Below are 24,848 nucleotides of genomic sequence, written 5' to 3' on the forward strand. Positions count from 1 at the left end.
CTTTTGCAATTATGTAAGCACATAATATAATTTGAAAACTGCTGCCCTGGTTAAAAAAAGACAATGCAACTGATCTCAGCTGGTATTCTGTCTATAATGGCGTGCAATGGAATTTTATAAGTGACCCCAAACTTTTAACCGGTAGTGTACATCCGGCTGAAAAGAGTGAAATCCGGCAAAATTTCCTACGGCAACGCAGCAATCCCAGAAGTGGAACATCATGGATAAAGACTTCTTCACTATACGTCCCACTGCACTCTTCGTTCAAGATTTTGATTTGATTAACTTTTGATTAAACAAAAGTATGTGCTAGATCTCCTAATTGGTTCACTGTGAAATAAATTCCACTCTACAATTGAAATTGTAAACCTTTATAGGGCTGGGCAATATATCGATGTATCAATATCACGATATGAGACTAGATATCGTCTTTGTGTTGGCTTTACCTGGTTTTACAGGCTGCAAGACATTAAAGTGATGTAATCTTCCTAATTTACCAGACTGTTCTAGCTGTTCTATTATTTACCTTAACCCACTAAGTCATTAAATGATTTCTGGAGAATATTTATCATAAATCTCATTGTGTAAATAACATATTGTTAAAGCACCAATAGTTAACCATAAAATATTGTCGCAATATCGACATTGAGGTATTTGGTCAAGAATATCGTGATATTTGATTTTCTCCATAATCGCCCAGCCTTAATATTTTAAAGGTAGTTGGTAAAGCGGCACATCACAGGTTTTACCTCATTATATTATTACAGCTTATGGTAAACTGGCAACATGCTGTACTGAAAGGAATAAGCCACATCTGAAAGGAGTGCTGAAAGAGATAAAGGAACTGCAGGAGAACTATAGACTGAATTAATACTTCTTCAATATTATGTGAAAAATATTCCAGTGTTCAAATCCACGTCAAACATCATTAACTTTGTCACTCCTTGCGAGCAAAACCCAGCATCAACATAGCAGAGGCTTGGGAAAACCAACAACCCCAGTAGATAAAGAGCAAGACTTCAGTTATTATGACTCTACTATGTTAGGGGCAAACACTTTTCACCATGTTGCCTTACCCACCCACTGCAGGATATGATTAAATACAATCTCTAATTGAAGGTAGTAGATAATTATAAATCTAGCAGTCCTCTGATAAACTAGCTAACTGAACTGTGTGGTTCAGGCAACTGATTATTAACAATAATACAGGCTCACATTTTGGAGCCATCCACACATGAATGTAATAGTCTAGCAGCAGGATAAAGCTTAGCTGAGTGGTTTATACATAGGGCTAATTATATGTAAAATAAAGCAGTATGGGTGCACGATTTAGAAAATGTCTCAATTCAATATCGATTTTTAATGATTCTCAATTTTAAAAAAACGATACACAGAATTTAAGTGTAGGTACCATTACAAAAAAAAAAAAAAAACATGAATCAATTTTTGGAATTCTATGAATCCATTTTGAATTGGTAGAGCTTGAATCGGGACACAGATGTGTATCGATTTTTTTTGCACACCCCTATAAAGCAAGCGGGGCATAAATCCCTTACTGAAATATGTCTCTATAGCGAACTGAATGTGGGAAAAGTGTTTAACCACAGTAGGCCTATGTGTGAGAAAAGTCTTGTTGAGTTTCCTCATTCAGCCACAAGAACGAAAATAATGTTAATAGATAAAAACAGATGTGTACATGATCCCTACAGAGCCCAGTAGAAATCAGAGGCACTCAACTCTAAAACAATAACAAAAAATACAAAGCCACAATTTCAATTCAGTCCATAACAGTCATACGTTAGTAGCCTATAGTCAACGTTAAGTCACATTTTATCATAATGTAGTAGGCTAAAAAGGTATGAAAACACCACATATGCCAAACCAACAGCCCAAATCTAAAAAATAGTCTCCCGTCAAATGAAGAAAGTCCTACAATTGATAGAACTATAAAGACTACGCAGGTAATGACAGCCACCCAGCACACGCCAAGATATGACATACAGTAAAGCAGTCATAATTTCATAGCCAAGACATCAGCAGGTACAGTACTTACAGTACAGGAGCTCTGGCAGTGAAGTTGAGGGCCGTTGATGACGATCGAGTAGCATTCTTTCCTCCATAAAGTAGTAGCTTAGTCCATATTAATGAAATGCTATACAATAGCTTGAGCAGCAGCAGAAGTAGTATGAAGTGGTTACAGCAAAGTCATGACAGAAAAAAAAACACTATTGTTTAGTGTCCATCTGTTAACAGCTGTTTTCTGTGTCCGTTGGCTCTTGTAGGTGCTTGGCAGATTCAGCTATCTTAGCCAAATCGGTAATTGAACTACTGTTCTTTTTCCTTATTTTCATATATTTTCTTTTCTTCTTGTCTCACAAGCAAAAGACGTAGAAAATAACTGGAAGAGTTTGCTGATGAGCAGCACCGGGACCACCTGTCAAGAGTGGGCGGGCCGTTGACAGATTAAAGGGTACATTCAGAGTTAGTTAGTTAGTTAGTTAGTTAGTTAGTTAGTTAGTTGGCCAAGTAGCCCACATTATTTTTTTCCCTTATTATTACATTATTATACAGCTATCTGTCTCTGTCAAAAGGTGACAAAATGCACCCACCATTGAAAAATTTGCTAATCAACAGGCATGTCTTCCTTGTTTATACAATACAAAATGAAATGTAAAAACATGTTGTAGATTATTTCTTTGCTGGGCACAGTCATTATCTGGAGTGTTGTTGTCACTGTGAGGTTGTCAGGTAATCAGTGGAGACTCTATTGGTTGTTATTTTTAAATACCAATTAGGCCTAGTTATTAAATGACTACATGGCTTAGAACAACGCCAGATATCAAACTTTATTTTGTAATTCAATATTTTAATTAAGAATGCATGCCTAAATGACTTGCTTTTTTTCACATACAAGAAAAGAATAGACATGATTTGAATACTTGAAAAATTTAACATTTATTGTGTGGTCATATTCCTGACTGTCCTTGCTGTTAGGACAGCACCTTGGTTGTTACTTATACCAGTAAAGACAAGAACTAAATAAATGAACAGATCCTACTCATTGGATAATGGTACTCTTTTATTAGTTTGTTGGATCCTGTTACTCCAGTGGCACAAGCAGATTAGTATAAATAAATGGAAACAGACATTTTGAGAAATGTGAATTTTCCAATGGCAGAGCCAAGGCAGAGATCTCTTTTCTGTTGATTTGTGCATTCATCATGGACTTTGGATTTCAAAGTTAATCTTTTAAAACCAAAGCTTTTGATGTCTGGTTAGTTGACAATACTTTTACTCAAGAAAAAGAGAGCAAGAGCAAGCATTTAGTGAAACAGTGGCAAGGAAAAACTCCCTTTTAGGTAGAAACCTCAGACAGACCCAGGCTCATGGTAGGTGGTGTCTGACGGGGCCGGTTGGGGGTGTAATGAATAGTGGCAATAACTGTCACAATAAACGATATGGAGCAGTGACTAGAAATAGGAGTTTGTAGTAGTTTATGGCATAGCAGGGCACTGCAGGGCGTTACAGGGCACAGCAGGACGTAGCAGGGCACCACGGAGTGTAGCAGGATGGAACAGGGCATTGCACGACTTTTAGCAAGACCACGGCGACAGCTGCAACCATGATTTTGGTAACTCTCTAATCCAAGGAGACATGCTGGGTGAAAGAGAACATAAGTACTCCGGGGAATAACTCCCCAGAGCTACAGTGCTGCTCATAAGTTTAGGATCCCACAATAAAGTTGACTAAAAAGAGGAATACAAAAATCATCTTTTGTAAATAGAGCTTAATGCCTTAATTAAAAAAAGGAAAAATCCAACCTTTTAAGGACACCAATTTTATTTGTGAATGAATAATGTATTGTACATAAATGATTGTTCTTTCTTAAAATCCAGGGGGTATAAGTATACATACCCCTATGTTAAATTTCCATGGAGGCAGGCAGATGTTTATTAATAAAGGCCAGTTATTTCATGGATCAGGATACTATGCATCCGGATAAAGTTCCCTTGGCCTTTGGAATTAAAATAGCCCGACATCATCACATACCCTTCACCGTACATAGAGATTGGCATTGAATACTTTCCATAAAATCATCTCTCAATGCAAATGAAACCAGCTATTAGGCTAGATGAAGTAAAACCATGCATCACCCAGACCTCCACACCATTAATTTTTGCCTTGCTACATAGAGGCCACATTACTTTCTGTGTTGGCACTGAACGTTGGAAATGGATGTAAATCGTGGGATGTGGAATCATCCAACGTGGGCTTTATTTTTAATTGTTCTGGGCAGCCTATCCAGAATGGAGTCTTTACTTCTGTTTCTTGCTGGAATCATTTGTGTTTATCATCTTTTCTCTAGTTTTGAATTTTAAGCCTCTGACAACATAAATTTGAAATATTTCTTTCCATCTATATAGCATTAATGAATAAATAAGCGACAATCATTCAAAACATCCTTGGAATTATTATCTTAGACTTGAAGACTTAAGACAGTTTGGCTGTGGTTTGATCAGATTTGATTTACAGTGGCCTAGAAACATAACAACCAACGCCAGCTGTTTGTTTCAAATGTTGCTGAATTTTGAATTTTGAACAGCAGAACAGAAAGGAAGTAGACAATTGTGTGTTTATATGTGACCCCATAGCTTATAGTAACAATGGAATGAAGATAAAGGGACGACATGTAACAGCAGCTGACCCAACCCTGACCCAATGACCTCACACACCTCTTAGATTGCTCAGCTACCAGCATGCCCTGCTGTATTCTGAATCAAGATGGCACAAGTAAAGTTGTAAAATGTAATAACAGGTCAATTTTAACTCAAATTCCCTGTGCGTCTGTGTGAATAATAATGTATATGTCAAATAAACTCTGGAATGGACCTTTAATCATGTGCATCAGACTGAGAGGATGTCCAACAGTGGAGTTAAATGAAGTGCAGGATCAAAGACCTGGCTGCAGCTTAGAGGCACCGGAGGAGGTTAGACCTTCAGCATCTTCTCCTCTCCTCTCCTCTCCTCTCCTCTCTTCTCCTCTCCTCTCTTCTCCTCTCCTCTCCTCCTGGAGCTTTTAATCACCATCAGTCTCGCTAGTCTCCTTAACTCTGTTGTGATCTCTCTGTCTTTAATCTGCTCTGCTACATTCTGATCTGTTCTGAGATGCCTCCCTCCCTTGCTCTCCCTTTCTCTCTCCTGACATCTAGTTCAAAGGAGGGGCCTCCCACTAAGTACCCCCCATCACCTCTCTCATCCATTTCTCTGCAGCTCTTCCGCAGTTTCCTCAGTCGGGGGTATTTAGATTATCCCTCTGAAAACTCTCTTTTTTTTTCCTCTCCCCATCTCTTCCTTCTCTCATTCTCCAGTTTTCTCTCTCTCTCTCTCTCTCTGCTGCTGCTTCGAACAGTCTCTCTTCCATCTTCGACCTGAACTATGCTTCTGCAAAAATACATCCAAAAGTCTTCACGGACAAACACAGCAAAAGATTTTATGAGTACAAGAGTTTAAGTGATCTGCTTTTTACTTTTATATAACTATATTTATACACAAGTAATTTTACTTTTACTTAAATATACTTACAACTATATGTAACTTTTACACGTTTCTGAATCTGCGTGATTTTCAAAATTGACCTATAACAGCAAACAAGACTAACAGTGTAATGAACTCTAATTTTATAAAGTTTTTATTAATGCCTCTGTCTGGGTCCAATTTTTCCCGCAAAGTCACAAAAGGATTTACGGCATGTAGATCAGCTCTACAGTCACACATTCTGATGGGTCACAGAATTTGGCGTAACACTGGAAAAGCTTGTGTTAGTGTATCCAGCCAGGTAAAGGGTAGCAGGAGATTTCTTTTACAGACCTGATTGTATTTAAATTTTATTTTAGAAGTTATCTGTTGTAGTTATGGCTAATATTGGAGCAGGAACATTACAGAAAAAAATTAAATTAAATGCAGAACAAAAAAAAGCTAAAAGGGAGATGACGGGCAAAAAACCCGAGTCAATGTTGGTCGAGCTTTTAACAGATGGAGACAATTACGGGATTGTAAATGATACAAAGACGTCCCTGAGGCAAGGCTAAGTTACCGTATGCAAATATATCAAGTAACACTTGAAATGCAACGATGCATCTGTAATGTATTGTTAATGTATGATTTTCTGTCTGAGCGAAACATTTAACTTAATATGACTTTGTGGTAACGCTAACTCAGTAATATACAGTGGGCCTTTATGACAGCAAGTGTGGTAAAAACACTTCCACTTTCCACTTTTGTTCAAAGCGGCCACTAGAATCAGACACAAACTAAGAGTTACATATAGCCGATTTATTTACTCTTTCTAACCCTGGTAACCGTCGGCCATAGAGGCTCGCAGAAGAGCTGACGAACACACATCAAATGTCAACCAATGTGTCAGGGCGTCTTCCATGTCAACGAAGCTGGTTGTTTGATCCAACTTCCATCAGGAGGTGGTTCAAAACAGAAAAAAAACATGTTAATGTTACACTAAAAACCCATACAAAAAAAACCTGCCTATGCGCTGCCCGGAGAAGTACACTTTTTTTTGGAGAACACCAGCCTTAAGACGTCGTCCACACCAAGCCAACTAGATCTAAAGATGATGATGATGTGTGAAACCAACATGCGTTTACAGTAATGACCATTCTTGTCATTTTTTTTGTCAATTTCTGTCCACATTCAATCACCATAAGATAAGTCAACTCTCTCAATTTCCTTTCATCCTCGCCTCTCTCCATTTGCTTCCTCTAAAAGGCCAAAAAAAGTCAGGCGTGTCCTTCAACATGTGAGTTTAACCCGAGAAACTAAGTACAGACATACACTCAGTCAGTCAGTCTTAGCATTGGTAAGGATATAGACACACTTCCTTACTCTTGTGAAGCTTAGAAACACACACAAACACTCTCACACATTTTAGGAGTGATCCTTTGCCAACCTTGCTTAAGGAGAAGAAGGGGATGTGAACAGCAGCTAACATCTTGTTCAGAATGTTTTAAATGTGACTTTATAAATTTTGAATACAGGACAGAAAGTGAACAGTAAAGTTAATTTGAGCATCAATATCTCAGCTAGAGATATGAATGTATAGATGTATAGATAGATGTATAGATAGATAGATAGATAGATAGCCTGCTTCCTCTTTGGCATCATATGCTGGTTAATGAAATGTCTTGAGTGTTTGGTTCTGTTCCATCTTAAACCCATTACAGCTCCCAATCTTGATCCACTGCAGTCTGCTTACAGAGCAAAATGCTCAGTAGATGATGCAGTTAACTTAGGCGTACACTATGCTCTGGACCACCTCAACTCTCCTGGCTCCGATGTAAGGATGCATATGGTAGGTTTAACACCATCCTACCCAAGAGGCTGCGGGGGAACCCGTCACTGATGGAGGTGGAACCCTCTATCTGCCGCTAGATCATGGATTTTCTCAGTAACAGACTGTCCAGCTCGGCCAGCACGTCTGATCCCTGGTCCACCAACATTGGAGCACCTCAGGGGTGCGTGCTGTCACCATTTCTCTACTCACTTCACACTAATTATTTCACTTCCAACAACAGTTTCATTAAGTTGATTAAATTTGCAGACGACACCCCCTTGGTCAGCCTTATTAAAGGAGAATTCCGGTTGATTTCAACACGTAGCACTGTTATTTGTAAATTTGGAGTGCTGTCAGTAGAGAAAAAAACAAAAACAATCGGTGTTGCCTAAACCGTGTTATCCTCTTGCTACAGTTTGAACCCAGAACACTGAAACAGGGCAAGTTTGAAACTTGTTTTTAGCCTCTTAACATGTTTAAAATGTCATAAAAAGGGCCTACACATGAGCATGGATTCCTTCAGAGTGAACACGGTGAATCTGACTGCAGTAGATGTGAAAGAAATGCATAAAAGTTTTGTAATTCAGCTCTGTTTAGTTCTGGTGTTGAGACGGTAAGACGAGTGCTTCGGGACCGTCTACAAACTACAACATTGAAAAGAGATAATTGTTTTAAACTGTTCTCATACATTGTTTGTCGAGCTTCTGTGTTACTTGAATTACTTGAGCTTCTGTGTTGATGCATTAGGCGAATAAAGTGATTCTGATATACTGATGATGATGATGATAATGATGATAATCACAATGACACACAGACACACACAATGCACATAATACAGCATACAATCCTACTTTAAAGGCATGACTATTATTGAAAGTGAAACGCAGAAACAAATATAGACACCAAGCAAAGTTAACTCTGCGTGCCCACTAAGTGAATTAAATTATACACACAGAGTGAGTCAACTACTGATTAAAGACAACAAGGGAATCTCAGTATGGAGGAGTGGCAACCATCCTCCTTTAGGGACCAACATTTACTAGTTAAAGGATGAGAGGAGACTTTTGCACACAGGCCAAAGACAATTGAGACAGATATAATAATTACCTTCACAAAGCCAGGATTGCATTGTTCCAACATGGGCAACATGTTGGTAATTTGCACCTTAATAGGATGGCCAATCTCTGGGGGGAGATATGCTCCCAGAATAGCCATTTTTCACAAATACTGCAGAATGCATGGGGGAACATAGATCCATAAACCGGGCTTTTCCACCGGAAAAAAACATTGTGATTGTTTCTCACAATGCAGCACTGCCCCCTCATGGTTGTTAGTGGAACAGCAGGAGAGCACATTTTCAGGCTCATTGGACTCTGTTATTTTTTTTTTTTATACATATACAGGTATATTTTTTAAAACTAACATAGTATCTTCAGAAACAAAGAATGAAAGCTCATATGCAAAGAAATGATTCAACAAGATAAACTGTGCTTGAAAAAAAGAGGGTGAACAAAGTCTACATCATGAATCTCCTGATGACAGTTTTGATATGAATGAAAAATGGAAATCGGAAATTAGTGTTATGATTTAAAATGAAACTTTCAAGACTAACGATTCTAAAAGAAAGTCAAACGGCAAAAGGCGCTGCAAGGTATTCCAGACCTATTTATAATTAAAATAGACCTTTTGTATTGACCCAAAGATGAAACCAGCACTTTTATCCTTCCTGACCAGATATTAGACAACAGTTTTTAAAGTTTTTGCTTGTGGTTAAAACCAACCTTACATTAAAGACATATTGTGCAACAGAAAAAGTAAAAGCAGAATGGTTTGAGAATTACTTCAAACACAGGTATAGTTAAAATACGTCACCAAGACAAAACTACTTAAAATAATTAACAGATTCCCCTGTAACTGTGAAATCTGCTGCTAGTGTCAAAGGCGAACAACCCTAGCAAATTAAACCAAATTAATCCAAAAGTTAAGTGAGATTCAAGAGAGTCACATTGACACCTAAATGCCATAAAAAGGAAAAGAAGCTTGAAGGATTACTTGCAGGATTTTACCATGCGGTTACATTCTGTGGGCTTGTCAGGTCATTTATCTGTGCTGCACTGCTGACATGGTAGAGGACAGTGAGATGCAAGGACACTGACCTGGACCTCTTTACAAGCTGCAGGAAGCCTTGAGGACTGGTGACAAATGGCCAGAGCGGCCCTGGAGGGTGCCACCTTAGCTTGTTCCTCTATGCCCAACACATGGCCCAGAGAGGACGGCTCTGGAGTCTAGGAGAAATGATGAAAAAAGAAAGAAAAGAAAATTTACATTTCTTCATTTATATGCAGCACAACAAAGGTTTGCCCCTTTTTGCCTTTGATTTCTTTGTTGAGTTCAGGCCACTGCTGATCTCCTGTCACTACTACATGATAACACAAACCGTGAAGTGACACTTCCAAGTAATCAATATTTGTTTTGACAAATGGCTGGGGACACAAACACCAAAATTAGAAAGAGTTTTATTAGAAACCAAATCTAAAAACATGAATAAATAAATGTTCTGTTCCACTTTTCTGTTTGTAAAACCTTTGTTATGTAAACTTTATAAAACATTCCATATGTTGTGTAAATTCCACAGTACTTTCACAACTGTGATCGTTACATTGTTTGTTTTTATTAGTTTTCAGACTTTCACTTGAGGTTGGCAACAAGAGAAAAAAAACAACTCCAGTGACCCTAAAGCATGTGACATAGCAGGTGAAGAACAATATGATGAAGTTTAATAATGACTCCGCTGGACATCCCCTGTCCTCAGAAAATTGATCACACACTGGCCTATGAACTGGACAGAAAGTGTGGCTGAAACCTCCTTCGCAACTTCTTCACAGAGCGCAAAACCCCAAAACAGCATTCAAACACTAAAAGTGCACAGCCAGTTTGCAAAGTACAGTATGTATCCCCAAATTTAAATGATAAGTGTGCCTTGCCTCTATCTATAGCAGTTGCTTTTTGTCCCGCCTTTTAGTGTTGCCAATAAATCATGCATCTGAAAGTCAGACTTAATGTTACCAAAATAAACTTTTCCTTCATGCCTACATTACAATAACGAGACAGAATTTTGCGTGATCGTTTAGGAAACAAGATACTCAAAGGTTAACAATGCACACAGAAAACCAACTTTTCATTTATGTAGGTGAGGGCAAATGCACGCTCACGTATACGTGTGCGCTCAAGGGCAGCACTGATACTGTACAGGTGACAGAATATTTTCCAAACTGTTTTGCTTCACAAATTTTCATTTAGACAGGGATATGCTAAAAGCCAACCCCCGTGTGTGCGCACAACCCTCAGGTGGTAAAGTTATGTTTTCCCACCTCCTGCTCTCGGCTTCTGCTCCTGACAAAGTCATAACTTCAAAGTCAAAAACAGAGGAGAGGTGTGGCTAGCACACACACGCACACGCACACGCACACGCACACACACACACACGAGATCCGAGCGTTCCTGTTTTTCCACAATTCCTTCCCTGCCATCCAGTGGGGGTATTTTGCCCTTTGTGATGTATAATTGAAGTTGTGTGTAATTTCGCCTACTCGTTTCCAGTTGAATCCCTCTCGGAGCACAACTTTCACTTCTCTCATCGTTCTGGAATATTCTCTCTGAAGTAGAGAGACCAACTCTTTGAACGTGCTGGTTAGCATGCCTCCCCCCTCAACCCCTCACCATCCTGTTCCGTCTCCATTACACATCATTCTAACTTTATCGCAGAAACAGCAGGCTATAGTGTCTTTAAGAAGCAGTTCAGATGTGTCAAGTGTAAAAGTCAGATTGGGCAAAAGTTCCAAGCACTAAACGTAATTTGATTAGTTTTGTTATATTCTTTAGATTTTATGGTACGTATTTTGTCTTGTGTATTCACAAGACAAAATACGTACCATAAAATCACTTAGTCACTTTGTTGGACAGAAAGGTGGAAATACTTTCTTTAAGTAATACATCTGGTATTTTAAATTTACTTTAATATATTAAATACACAAAAATACCCCAGTTTCAGTGAAACTATTATCTATTAACTTTCAATGCTTAGCTTTTACACCAACACAAAGGAGGAGCCAAAACAGCTACTAGCGTCAACAGATCCGTCGCAGTTACATCCGAGCATTAGCTGATTTAGAGCGTGTGGTATGTCTAAAGACTCTGGAAAGAGTAAGTGGACCATTAGTGGTAATTGTTTTGTTGGACTCCTGCTTCCAAATGAATACTTTGAATGTTTAGCTGAACTGACCCAGATCTGCACGAAACCTGGTTTGTAGCATCTCCAAATGGCCATGACAAAAAGTTGTATATAGAATGTTGCTACGTTAACGTGTGCGCATTTGACGACCAAACTCATTCTTTGTAGTAAGCTACCAAACACATATCCCATATCTCGGCTAAATTATATGTCATCAGCAAAAGACTTGAGGGCAATGTTTGACATCGCTCCATGAGGCTTGCTACCAAATTTGGCTAAAATGGGCCATTAGGGGGCGCTATAATCATTTGTTAGTTTTGTCTAAAAACTCAATGCATTTCAATGGGAAATTTGCAATTGCAATATCTCTGCCACAATAAATGCTATCAATACCACACCTGTGATGATTGATTGGCATGCCGCCCGGAGGCTCTGTACCAAATTTGGTAAAGATAGGCCATTAGGGGGCGCTATAACCAACGTAGACCATTTTGGGCCTTTTTATCAATTCTGGGGTCCAGTGCGTCATACATGACGTCAAACGGCTGTTTCACTTCTGATTCATAACTTTGTAACTTAATAATATAACTAGTAGAAACATACTGTCTTTTGCAGCTAAACGCTAACAGTGGCCCCGTTCTGCTGATGTCTTTGTTGTCTTCCTATCCCTTAAAGAAGGTTTTGTATCCAGCCTAGAAGCCCAGAGTTTTTCGGGGTCATTATGCTATTAATCCGTGCTGTTACATGCACCTCTCGATATTTCCTGACATTTGCCCCCCCACCGTATCGCTTTGGGTTCCACTTTCATGCGCTCCCCGGGTCGTTCACATTGCGATTTCGATAAAATTGATTAATTGTGCAGCCCTACTGTTCAGATGCATCTGAAGAAATGCACCATAATAGGCTACTACTACTGTACATTACAGGCTGGTAGATTCTTCCTCTATACACAGACAGAGCAAGCAGCATGACTTTAATAAGAAATAAAAGGAACCTAACCTTGAGCACAGCGTGATGCTCTCCCATCTTTGATCAGATCTGAGATAGAGCTGAACACAGCAGAAGGCGCAGGAGACACAGCGAGGACGAAACTTAGGACATCTGAAGAACACGAGGAGATTAGATTCCTTCTCTTTTATGAGAAAAATTACTGGTCAGAAGTATCAGAAAGTGGGTTGCCTGGGTAGCTTACCTTGCAGAGCGCGTGCCCATATATAGTGGTTCACTCCTTGATGCAACGGCTGCGGGTTCGACTCCGACCTGCATCCCTTTGCCGCATTTCATTCCCCTTCTCTCTCCCTTTTCTCTTCTTCAGCTGTCCTATAAAAATTGTAAAGTGGCTACTACACCAAAATGGTAACAAACAATCCACACATTTCCTGTTAGTCTCAGGTCAAAAGACATGGCATCTATCTGTCAACTGGGATTCATCCCAGCTGAAAGGTAAAATTATCCTAAAAAAAACAAAAAAAAACAGGTTTTGTTTAGGGAACTATTAGTAAAGAAGAATACCATGAATAAAGACACAAAATCGTTTTAACATTTTATTCATTGTCCAAATTCTTATCAGTAGACTTTGAGAAATAAAAGGTATTTTTTTCCTTTTTAAACATTCTCTTAAACAAAAATATAACAACTATTTACAATCACTCGTAAAAAATACATAAAAAGCTTACGAGCAAAATCATGTTGTCTTTCTAAAAGACATAAGTTACAACAGCTATGAGAAGTGAGACGAAAGCAAACTTTAAGCCACAGACCAAGTTAATACCTCTTTGTACAGATTGTGCAGCACACTCACCACACTGAAGCTTATTGTTGTGCATTTCTGCTGTAATGCCAAAAAAAAGATGTCTACATAAAACACACATCTCTCTTATTGCATTCTGGGTAACATGTCAGGACTGGACTTGGGGGGGGGGGAATTAAGCCCTAAAAAATAAAAAGGAAACAAAAAATGTATTTTGGAGTGTTTACAGAGCACGAGAGGAATTAAACAAACATCCAATGTGACCAACGTGTGCCAAGTTTCATTCGTAAATTCTGTAAACTGTTGCCTGATGTTAAGCTCTCAATCCAACATCAGAAAGCAGGTGTGAGTGAGTGTGTATATTATATATATTATATATATATATATATATATATATATATATATATATATATATATATATATATATTTATATATATATATATATATGCACCGCGCACACACACACACAACGCACACAACCCACACACACACACACACACACACACACACACACACACACACACACACACACACTGACTAAAATCATAACATCCAGGCTAATACTTGGAAAGAAAATATGCTGTTAATTTTTAAATGGTCCATTCATGCAGAACATTAATACTGATTTATGGTTAAGAATCTGAGGAATACAGTTGTGCAAAAAAATAAGAGGATAGAATTGTCATTATGTGACTGTCTGTTATGAAGTTTCTGCTATCAAGATGGATTTAAAACAATCAAGGGACTTGGGTGAGGGTCACAGTGGATACTCCTGATTCATATAAAAACTTGGAGTGATATTCATTAAATGAGTACAGGGAAGAGAAAAGTTGAAAGTCCTCCTGAGTTGACATAGCTGAGATGGAACAGAGACTATACTAGACACAACATCATGGCAGGGATTGTTCTGTTAAAATCAAACTGGGATATAATGGCATCAAAAAACCTTTTTCAATCATCCAGCCTGAGTCTGAATGCCCTGTGCCTTTTTTTTTTTTTTTTTTACAGAATTTGACTTTTCAGCCTTTCCTTATGTGCTGTACACCCATAGTCAATCAAGAAGGAAAAAAAAAAAATTGTTATGTTGATCTCAATCTTGCAAATATATTTCCACAACGCACACACACGCACGCACGCACACACAAGCACTCATATCCCAAAACCCAGCAGCAATTTTGATTATAGACAGAGCAGAAATGGCACCAGCAACAGAGTGTGGGGGGAGAAAACAAGTCAAAACAGTCAACAATGACAAGAACTATATTTAAACTAAATTTCTTGAAAGACTCCTGCCCGAAGACAGAAACAGGGCAATCACAACGTTGGATTATTTCTCCTAACAAAATATTCAAAAATAGCCTTTATAGAGGACTCTCTTCTCATGGCAACGAAAAAACCTAAATATATATGTATAAATTCATATATATGCCATGTATATATTAGAATTATTCATTTCAAGTCTTTGTGTGGCAAAAGAATACAAAAGAAGCATCACAGAGCACGAGACAGACAGCAGAAGAAAAGAACGTCTAATTCCAGTTACACCCCTGCTGCACTGCAACAATTTTTCCATTTCCAAAACAATACTCAGAATTTACAAATTTGCTTCAGTTTTCAATACAAATAGATAATTTTTCAAGCAAATCCTTTAAATATTCTACAAAATGTACTATGAACATGGAATGGAGATGCAAGCCGGGTGTTAAAATACATTATCTGTTGACTAGTTTTGTTGCTCGTTCTTTTAAATAAGAAGCAAAACCGATACGAGAGGTACACTGTGAGCACATAGTCAAAGTTTTTCCTGCATCTCATTATCCCGCTGCTTTATAAACAAATGTACAAGGTCAAATGAACCTAAAGCGTTACACTTTAACATCTCAGCATGTAATTCAATAAACAACTAGTCCAATAAACACTGTAAACAAAATGTGTAAGCGTTGGTGTAAACACTGTTTTTATGCACACCATCTCCATGCACGTTGTGCGACCACACAGTGCTAATTTATCGTTTTATCATAGCAATAAAATAACAATGCACTTTTTACTCCACAAGAAGCAGCGAGGCATTTGTTCTTCAGCTCATTAAAAACGAGTTATAATATAGTTTTTATGGAACATCCAGGAGGCAGCATGCCGCTAAAGTACCTCGCGTCAGACTGAACAAGCAATAAGAGAGGTGATTGGTTGGCGGACAGCGTGACACGAAGACACACAACTGCCTGAGAGATGCCGTTTGTCTTTTTTTTTTTTCTGTCTTTCTTTCTGTAAAGATCAACAAAGTACAATAGGTTCGCAAACACAAACAGACATGGTCTCTGGCTGCTACTTCAGGAGTTTAATTTCTCGTTTTTCACCTCCCAAGGAGGAGGGAAAACCATGGTTGCCATTTGATTTATTTGTTTAGGAACTGATCTTACTTATGTCCATAAATCATCAGTGCCAGGGTTTGATAGAGGCCCATAACGACCCCTTAAAAAAACCCAAATCTAGTCTTTTATTCATCTCCATTCATCTTCTTTTTATCTGACAGCAAACCACGAACAAAAACTGCCAAAAGAATTCCCCATGAGCTGATGTCCGTCATTTTTAAACTACTGACTACAGCTTTCAATCCCTTTGTCTGCTCCTCCTCCTCCTTACATAAAACTTTGCAAAGCTCAAAAATGCAAATGAAAATAAGAATCTTTGTACAACAATAAAACTGTTAAAACCAATGTGAAACACCTCTAACTAAACAAGAACGCTTGGAGCGCAAGATGGAGGTACATGGTGGTCAGTTTCCGAGGCAGCCTTTTATACGTCCGTCCCCCGCCTTTTTCTGCATGTTTAGGAACTTTTTAAAAGTATCTAAAATCTTTCTTCTCTTCTTTGTTTTGTGAAATGGGTTTAAAAATAGTTAATCGTAAAAGTCTTGGGAGGTGGAAAAGAGAGTTCACAAGACCCACTGGTCTGGTCGAGGGGTGCATCATGGTCCGTGGTGATGTCACAGAGGGTTGTGTGGGGCTTGGAGAATGTGCTCGGACAGGTTTTTATGGCAGGCTGCTGGTTTAGTCCAAAGCCTGATCAACACAACTTGTCTTTACACTGCTGACACTTGCTCATCTGGAAAACAGAAGAGAGGATTATGAGGTTTCTGCATGGGTTCACAAAGTTCAATTTTAGACTTTTAAGGACCTTTTTAATACCATATAGATTGCAATGTAATATCACAATCATACCAGCCAAAGAATGTGAGCATGATGAAAAAACAATAATATGTAACAGTGTTTCTGCAGGTTTCACGGAGTCAAATTGAAGACCTTTTAAGACCATTATGAATGAAGTTTAAGACCTTAATCCCAACCTCAACTAAGCCCTAAATTAAATTTGGTAACAATTAATCGAAAGCATGTCACTGTCATGAACACATGAGCCTGTCATGACACATGAAACCTAACCATAACTCTAACTTGTCAAACCCTAACTTGACAAAACCTTAATGACACTAAAAGATCGTTATGTCATAAAGGTTTATGACTTGTTAATGTTTATGACAAGTTAATGACAGTGTCATGTTACTCTTATGTACATAACTTCAAGTAAAGTGTAACCAAAACCTTTTTAAGCCAAGTATTGCTGAACTTGCAGTTCCCCGTAGCTGAAGAGTAAAATCCGTTTTATGTCTGTGGTACAATCCGAAAGAGACTTGTGCCATCAACACGAAAGCTGATTGGCTGCAATATAGGTTGCATGTTGGTCTCATTTGTAGTCTTAACACAGCACTATTATATTTCAACTAGTGAAAGAACACCATTTGAATTTAAAAAAAGGGCATAATCAGGTAGTGTTGCATACTGTTTAAAATGATTTAAGACCTAGAACACATTATTTCAGCAAATGCCATAAAATGTAGATTTTGAAATTTTAGACTTTTTAGGACCTGGCGGAAACCCTGTATATGTATTAGGATTTGCGTTTGTTTTAACATTACTGGTTTTAAATGCTCAAGAGTCATACTCTGAAATTCAGAGTGGTGCTTTATCATGTCACCACCCTGTGAGACGTACCGTCCTCACTGTCAGCCAGCTCCTTAGGTGGGAGGCAGATGCTGGGCGGTCTGGACTGGCCCTGCGTGGAGCCAGCTGTCCGGGCCTCTTGCTGGAGGAGGTGATGGTTACTAGCCAGCCTCCGCGCTTCAGCCAGACCGCCGGCCGCTCCGGGGCTCTGCAGGAGTTTGCTCCTTTGCAGGGCCACGCTGTAGTCGGGAGGTCGGAGGTGAGGAGGCCTGGGGAGGAGACCTCCTGGCCCACCTACTACTCCGTCTGTGAGGCCAAGATCCCCCAGAGCCAGACCCTGGTAGCCTGGAGGGGTGGGAGGGGGAGCTCGGTAACGCTCATCCTTGGCGGGGGATGTTACACAGTACACTGGATGGAGGTGTGGATTAATAGGAAGGAGGGATGGAGCAAAAAAAGAGGGGAATGAAGAGTGGGGGAGAAATGGCAAAGGAAGTTGAAAAGGAGGTGTGCAAGGAGTTGTGTGAGGAGGGGAGGAACCAAAGAAAATGATGGAAAAATTAAATCAATGTGATGTTTTACCAAAACACTTTATAACTAATACATGCATCAAAATGTGTTGAAAATCAAAAGAAAAAAATACAACCAATGAGATGGATGGCTGCAGTGGACACAGACAGAACTAAAGCTGCAACTAATGATTACTTTCATTGTTAATAATAATCTCTAATTTACCAGATTAATCGATTAATCGTTCGTTGTTAAAAACGTTTGGAAATTGTGTTAATTGCCCATCTCAGTCACTTGTTTTGTCTGATCAACAGTCCAAAATCTAAAGATTCAGTTTACAAGACACATTCTCACATATGAGAAGCTGGAATCAGATAATGATTGACTAAACGATTGATCGATTATAAACATTTCTGTCAAATCATTGTCTGTTGCTGTAGTAATAGATTATTGATTTGTCGGTGGACACACTTTACCCCTTCCCTACTACTCTAAAGTCAAAATAGAAAAAAAATCTTTTGTTATCCTCATAAAACTAGCAAACTGCAGAATGTTGTTTCGGAGATCCAAACAATGCCAGAGTGCAGCATTTGCCAGATGTTCACTAGACAATTACGGCAAGTCAAGCAACAGAAAGCTGCATCAATTCACCTAAAACAGCAGACTTAACTTTTTTTACTGCATTTAAGTTGAATGTGAAATATAGACTGCCGTCTGGGCTCGTGAACCTCTGCATGGCTTTACAAAAACAGCCTTAAATGAAAAGACTACTTGACTAGCTCTCGAGTTGACCAGGTCACACTGTGTTTACAGGGACTCAAACTCGCAACCTGACCCCTCACCTATCAGGCCTTTGTCTGTACTTGACGTCACCGTTTTGTAGACAGGGTCTGTGCTTTGCCCTCCTTCCTCGTTGGTTGGTGAGGAGGGGTGCTCCGAGGTGTTTCGCCGCTTTATTGTCCCGTAATTCCCCTCGTAGGTGTCTGACAGCGAGCTGGACGACGCCCAGCTCTGCCGCGACTGATTGGAGAGATCTGAGCTGGAGTTTCTAGAGTGATGCTTAGTGGCATCTTCGTTTATCCAGGCGCGAGCGGCGCCCTCGACCTCGGCTATCGGTCCAGCCAGCTGCATGTGCTTGAAGGCGCCCAGGTGAGTGTGCGGGAGCCCGTGGATGCCGTGGTCCCAGGGCCGGCAGGAGGAGGGGGGGAGACTCTGGAAGGAGTCGTGGGAGTTGGAGGAGCATGATGTCCAGCTGCCGCGGCCGCTGTCGGCCACAGAGTCCAGAGAGGTGTGGTCCGGGGTCAGCTCCTCCGTTGAGATGGAGGAGGTGAAGGTGGAGGCTCGCGAAACATATCCTCGAACTAATGACGAGGAACTACTGTAAATGAAAGAAAACACACACTCAATAAGATAAGTAAATTCAGTGTGAGAGTAAATGAGGCAAAGACTAGAACGATAAAAGAAAAGAACAGAGAAAGGGAAACTGAAAAGTGTGTTGCACATTATGATAGTAAACTGTTGAGTAAACAGTTGGTAAAGGTGGAGGGAAGTCAATCTGAAATGAACTGACAATAAAGAGAGAGAGGGAGGAGGCCAAAAGAGGAGATTCAATAACTATAAAAAGCTGTTGGCTGGATGACATGCAGGTCAGAGAGTCATGGACTAGCAAAACACTAACAAAGGATGACAAATTAAAATAGGATAAAGTTCAATGTTACATCGGTGATTTGTGACGTCTCAATCACAATCGTCACAATCTTAAACTTCACACCAAAATGTTGCAAGAGAGATTTTTGCACAGATTCTGTGTGAATGTTTTTCACTTATCGTGAATGTTCAGCCATTAAAGTTTACGCCTCATCTGTACACTGGCTCACCACAAAATAACAAAGAAACTATTATGACAGTGTTTCCTGGATGACGGATCACTATGTCTGGCTTTAAAAAGAGTTTTTCTCCTCAGCTGCTTTTCATAAACCAGCAGTTTGATTCACTGACACGGTTTTACTGGACAAACAAGACACTTAATGAAACTGGGCCATATTTCATAAAACGGGCCGGTGTTATACGGCAAGGCTGCCTTGGTAAAGCAATATCAGAGAAGCAGACACATTATTGCGTCAGGTGATATTTTATAGTCTCCTCTTTAAGGGAGGGAATGGCCTGATCATGGAGGAACAATAAACAAACAGCTGACAATAAAGAGGTTTGTTGTTTACTCAGCCAGATTAAAAAGCAGCCTGGGTGAAAACCAATAAGATGTTAACGGAGAAAAGGAGGAGGGCAGTAAATGTAAGACTAATAAAAACCTGCAGTGTTTTACGACTTCCGGTTCTCTGAGTTTTAATGAAGAAAGAACATAATTGGGATCCAGCTGGGAGAGGAAATGGAAGAGCAGCTCGACGGTGTATGTGTGCTGCCTTTTTGCTCATATCTGTCATTGGGAAGGTTTTGGATGATCATGTGTTTGTGTGTGAGTGTGTCCTGTTGGTTAGAGGCTTGAGTCATGGAGGTAGGGTGTCTTGAATATTGTGCTGAGCTGGTCACTGATTTTAGTAGCATCCGGAGCGCATATGTCCGTGATTTTTCACCCCCACCCCAGTAAAGATTACAGCCCCAATTACCCACTGATTCAGTGACCTTTCAGGTCCTCTTGTAATTTATGTTCAGTCCAGAGAGCCACTTTGCATTTTAGAAGTATATCTCAGAGTACTTCACTAATGCACAGTGTGACAACAGAAGAAGTAGAAAAGGATTTTCTACTATAGTTAAGATAAACTTAACTCCGTCATAACATCAGTATTTTCCCTTCTGCAGTCTATTGTTATGTTATTGTAATACAAAAATTGTATTACTAGACTGTAGTTCTGTTACTTGAGAAGAACACATTGATTGTGCTCATAAATTTGCAATGCAAAAAAGTACACACTGAAAAACTCCAATGTTCCCTCTTTTTGACCAAAATTAACTAAATTAACCAGACAGATTAGATAAAACTGAAGTGAATCACCTTGTGCTGGGCTGGTTGTACTCAGCATTTAAGTATGCATGCGTTGCTGCTATGCTCTCAACAACTGCAGCAGAAGTTGTAGTAGTAGTTGTAGAAGTAATAACAGCAGCAGCAGCGTTACAGGTCCTGTTGCTGCTGTTACATCGGTCGTCAGACCCAGGAGCCGGCACGGAGTCGACGGAACAGATACTGGAGCGGGAGGAGATCTCACTGTGACTTGAGTCCGACAGGTTGTCTGCTTTACCGGCTGGCAGGAGAGCATAACCTGGACAGACAAGAGAGGAACATTTAATACATTTACATTTGAACATGAAGGAAAATACAGATTATAATAATGATGAAAAAGCTAAATGGGGGCAAGTGAAGAATGGAAAGACAGAAAATAAAGATGAAGTAAAAAAAAAAAAAAAAAAGAGAAGATTGGCTGTGTTTCAATATTGAGCCTTTTCACTCAAAGCCCCTTCCAGTAGCGTGGAAGTTGATGATTGTATTCTGCCCAATTCATCATCTTCCTATCATTTTTAAGGGAATGTTAGACAATCACTGCACTTTAAATTACCTTGCACCCAGAATGTGACAAAAACTAAAACATATATATATATATATATATATATATATATATATACATACACACACACACACACACACACAAACACACAGTATATATGGGAAGACAATCTCATGTTTCTGTGCCCTTTTTAATAGCAAATACTTCAAAATAACACTGTTAATCCAGTAACACTAAGCAGAAATAAGTAATGACCACAAAATGTGAAGTTGATGTTGACTCTGAATTGTGTAGAAATGACTGTGAAGGACATTGTTGGGGTCACTATTATTAAAAAACATCTGCTCAACTAAATCAACTGCAACGGCAGTGAAACTAAAGGAACATGGTAATAAAATAGTGCATGTCAACAAAATGGAATAAGAAAATTCATCTTTTTTTGAGAAAATGATGCATTTCAAAATTGGATTTCAGTAGAATAATATTTCATAGTAACACCTTTTTCCAAATTGTCAAAGTCAAGGTGAATATTTTCTCTGCTTTGACAATGACATATTTTGCTACATTTGGTTGTTTGGTGACATTGTAACACAAAGATTGACAAGATTATTCCCATGAAAAAAGAAAACAAAGTGAAATGGTTTATGAAATATCTTTTTCTTATTTGTTCTCCCAATGTTTGCTGTGAAAACTCTGTCACCTTTCTATGATTACTGTGGATATGAGACTCTTTCCTCTCAAGTTACAGTTGTTTTTGTGCCACCATGTACCAATGTGGTGGCATCAGTTTAACAGTGATTACTTCTCAATAATTGTAATCGATCATCAACAGAAAATCTCTCTAAAATATCCCTAGCTTCATTTTTTTCTTCACTGTCACTGTTTTTACTCAGTAAATAACTGGAAATGTTATCTCTGTCAGACAGTCTTTCTCTGGGTGCGTCTGTCCCTGCAGAGCCAGAGGAAGGGGTTTGGGCTGACTGCCCTCTTGGCTCTCTGCTCTGCCTGTCCTTGTCTCTCATCCTGAGGTGAGGAGGGCACATCCTCTCCTGTTCCCTCTCCACCGCTCAGATGTGATCTAACGGCCATTAGCCTTTCCCTGGACTGACTTCTTTCCCTCAGTATCCTGAATGGTGACATCAGCCTTGTCCTAATGGGGGACTCTGGGGGTCTGGGTTGCAGTAACTGAGGCTGGGAGACAGGTGACAGAGTCATGGGTTCCAACCTGTGTAGACTGGGAGGAGACCCAGTGTGGACCATGGGATGCACCCCATGTGTACCTGTCCATGTCTGTGTAGGGCTTCCTGCTCTTACCCTCAGTAGCATTAGCCCTGCATCTGCCTGTGCACCCTGGTTGTTCTCCTGCCTGGTTCTCCCTCTCCTTTGCCTTGAAGGAAACTTGCCTCTCTGAACTTCCTCTGTGTACTCCTGCGTCATCACCTCTTTCCCCTTTTCCCCATCACTTCTTCTCTCCTCCTTCTCCTCCTCCTCTGTCTGACTCTGTCTCTCCCTGCTATTCTCTCGGCTGTGTTGCCCGGTCATCAATAGGATCCTCTTGTGGAGATGAACCCCACCTATGCCGTAGCTCCGCAGGCTGTTGGTGCCGGCCTTTGTGCTGGCGTCGCTGGTCAGTGACAACGAAGATCCGGACAAGTTCATCTGGCTGGAATTCTGGGACTTGGCCACGCCTCCCACTGAAAAGGGGGGAAAGGAAACTGAAGTGAGAGATGAATATAAGGGCTTTTTTCATTTTTTATTCAATTACAACACAAGGATTGTCGGAGATTTAAGTCACAGGGTGCCTAATATACATGCTGTTCAGGACGGAACAACTATTTAAGTAACTATTTAAAGCAAAAAACACATGCAATCCAGGATGGGAGAAAAACTTCTTCAAACCAATCACAATTGCCTTGGGTGTCGCTAAGCACCATACGCGGCAATGGCGCCTCTGAAAAATAGCCTCGGGTAGGACCTTGTTTTGGTAGAACGTGTACGTTCAAAGGTTGTTTTAGCCGTGCAACAGGAAACTCAGATTTTGGTAAATTTAGACAGATAGTATAGCTATCTGTCTAAATTTACCATGCAGAGATCTGAGAAAAGTTTCACCATAGTCCTCCTAAATCGAGTTTAAAATTCCAACACATAGAAAGCCCAAGGTATTTCATATCCGGCCAAAATGTGTGAAATCTGGCGGAATTCTTGTTGTGCAACAGAGCAATACCGGAAGTGGAACAACGTGGATATAGGCTATTGTTTTAATACCTCTACTCTACCTCTTCACCTTGGATAACATAAGTTCTTTTTATCCTTGGATAAAAACATCCAGTGTGAAAAAGCAGTTTCTGAAACAGACCTTTGCGTGGGGAGCCCTGTGGCGACACCGTGGGGCTAGAGTGAAGGGAGGAGATGGTGGAGACGGTGTCATCAGATGGTCTCTTGGTACTCCATTCCTCTGACGAGTTCACTGGAGGTTTCTTCACCACCTGGGGAGAATGGGAGTCTGGGAAAGAAAAAAGCAAGAAAAATGTTAGGGTTACAGGTTACAGAAAAGTAAATTAATCTAGATATCTGTTACACCTTACACCACCTAATCCTTAATCAGTGGTTATCAATGAATGTGATGTACAAGGATAAGGACAAAGACAACGGGATGATCAAAATGAAATTATACATAAAAGTAAAGCACAACCCAACATAACTAAGCATAATGATAATAAACAGTATAGTGCAGGTGTACTAACTGGGTGGGCCTATGTCCTTGGCAGTGCTCTTCTTCCGTAGAGGGTTCAGAGGGACCTGGACCTGAAGGACTTGTGACACCCTGTTTTGTGTTTTCCCCGAGGGCAGAGCCGACCGCAGAGACACTGGAGACATGTCCGACTTAGTGGATCGTCTCTCACCCAAGTTTTTAGACACTGCAACCACGGGAAGAAGAAAAAAAACGTGTAAACAAAACAGAATTACTTCAAAACATTGCACTCTTCCCACTGACGGTACTCTCCCTGTTCAGTGTTATTATTAGTGGCTGGAAAATATAGTCAAAAACGATATTGCATCCATAGGGATGCTTGGAATAATGCTCAATGAAATTATGCAATCTGATATATGTACTTTTGTGTGATGGTCAAAGACTTGATACTCTGCTGACATAGAAAGTTATGTTTCTGACCAATCCACAATTATTCATGCCACGGAATATTGACACAAATAATTGATGTGTTCACTCAGCAAAGTAGTTTCAGTTTCCGTTACTCACAAGTGCTGTAAGCCGGCTCACACTGCAGGGACATGATTTGGTGTTTCTCCTCGTCTATCTCCACTGCCAGGTTGGACAGGTACTGCTTCACCTTTCTGGCCATCTGGGCGTCTTCGTACAGCTTCTTAGCATTGAGGAGCGAGCTGCGACGTACTCGCTTTTTATGGGCACCACCCTGCACGTCCAGCATGTTGGAGTTGGTGCTGCCTTGACTCAAAGACCTAGTGAGGGGAAGAGAAA

The 24,848-nt window shown here is 39.9% G+C and overlaps 1 protein-coding gene and 1 long non-coding RNA gene across 6 annotated transcripts in view; one reads left to right on the forward strand and one right to left on the reverse strand.

The window, feature by feature from the left end:
* Window positions 1-3,650: 3,650 nt before the first annotated feature.
* LOC116699988 (uncharacterized) lies at window positions 3,651-22,047 on the forward strand. The gene is made up of 3 exons (XR_004334548.1): window positions 3,651-3,661; window positions 7,643-7,652; window positions 21,974-22,047. It is a non-coding gene; the product is annotated as an uncharacterized LOC116699988 (long non-coding RNA).
* Window positions 13,108-24,848, reverse strand: part of rapgef6 (Rap guanine nucleotide exchange factor (GEF) 6) — a 48,609-nt gene continuing 36,868 nt past the window's right edge. For 4 of the 5 annotated variants that reach the window (XM_032532749.1, XM_032532747.1, XM_032532748.1 and 1 more), the window contains 8 exons: window positions 24,609-24,829; window positions 24,094-24,267; window positions 23,706-23,852; window positions 22,924-23,043; window positions 20,842-21,106; window positions 18,674-19,209; window positions 17,376-17,732; window positions 13,108-16,431 (listed from right to left, as the gene is read on the reverse strand). In XM_032532749.1, coding sequence (XP_032388640.1) covers window positions 16,409-16,431; window positions 17,376-17,732; window positions 18,674-19,209; window positions 20,842-21,106; window positions 22,924-23,043; window positions 23,706-23,852; window positions 24,094-24,267; window positions 24,609-24,829 — 1,843 coding nt within the window. In that variant the 3' untranslated portion in view covers window positions 13,108-16,408. The remainder of the gene's footprint in view (window positions 16,432-17,375; window positions 17,733-18,673; window positions 19,210-20,841; window positions 21,107-22,923; window positions 23,044-23,705; window positions 23,853-24,093; window positions 24,268-24,608; window positions 24,830-24,848) is intronic. The other variant, XM_032532746.1, reaches the window with a different exon arrangement.

The sequence above is a fragment of the Etheostoma spectabile genome, chromosome 13 (assembly GCF_008692095.1).
Source record: "Etheostoma spectabile isolate EspeVRDwgs_2016 chromosome 13, UIUC_Espe_1.0, whole genome shotgun sequence".
NCBI classification, from domain to species: Eukaryota; Metazoa; Chordata; class Actinopteri; order Perciformes; family Percidae; genus Etheostoma; species Etheostoma spectabile.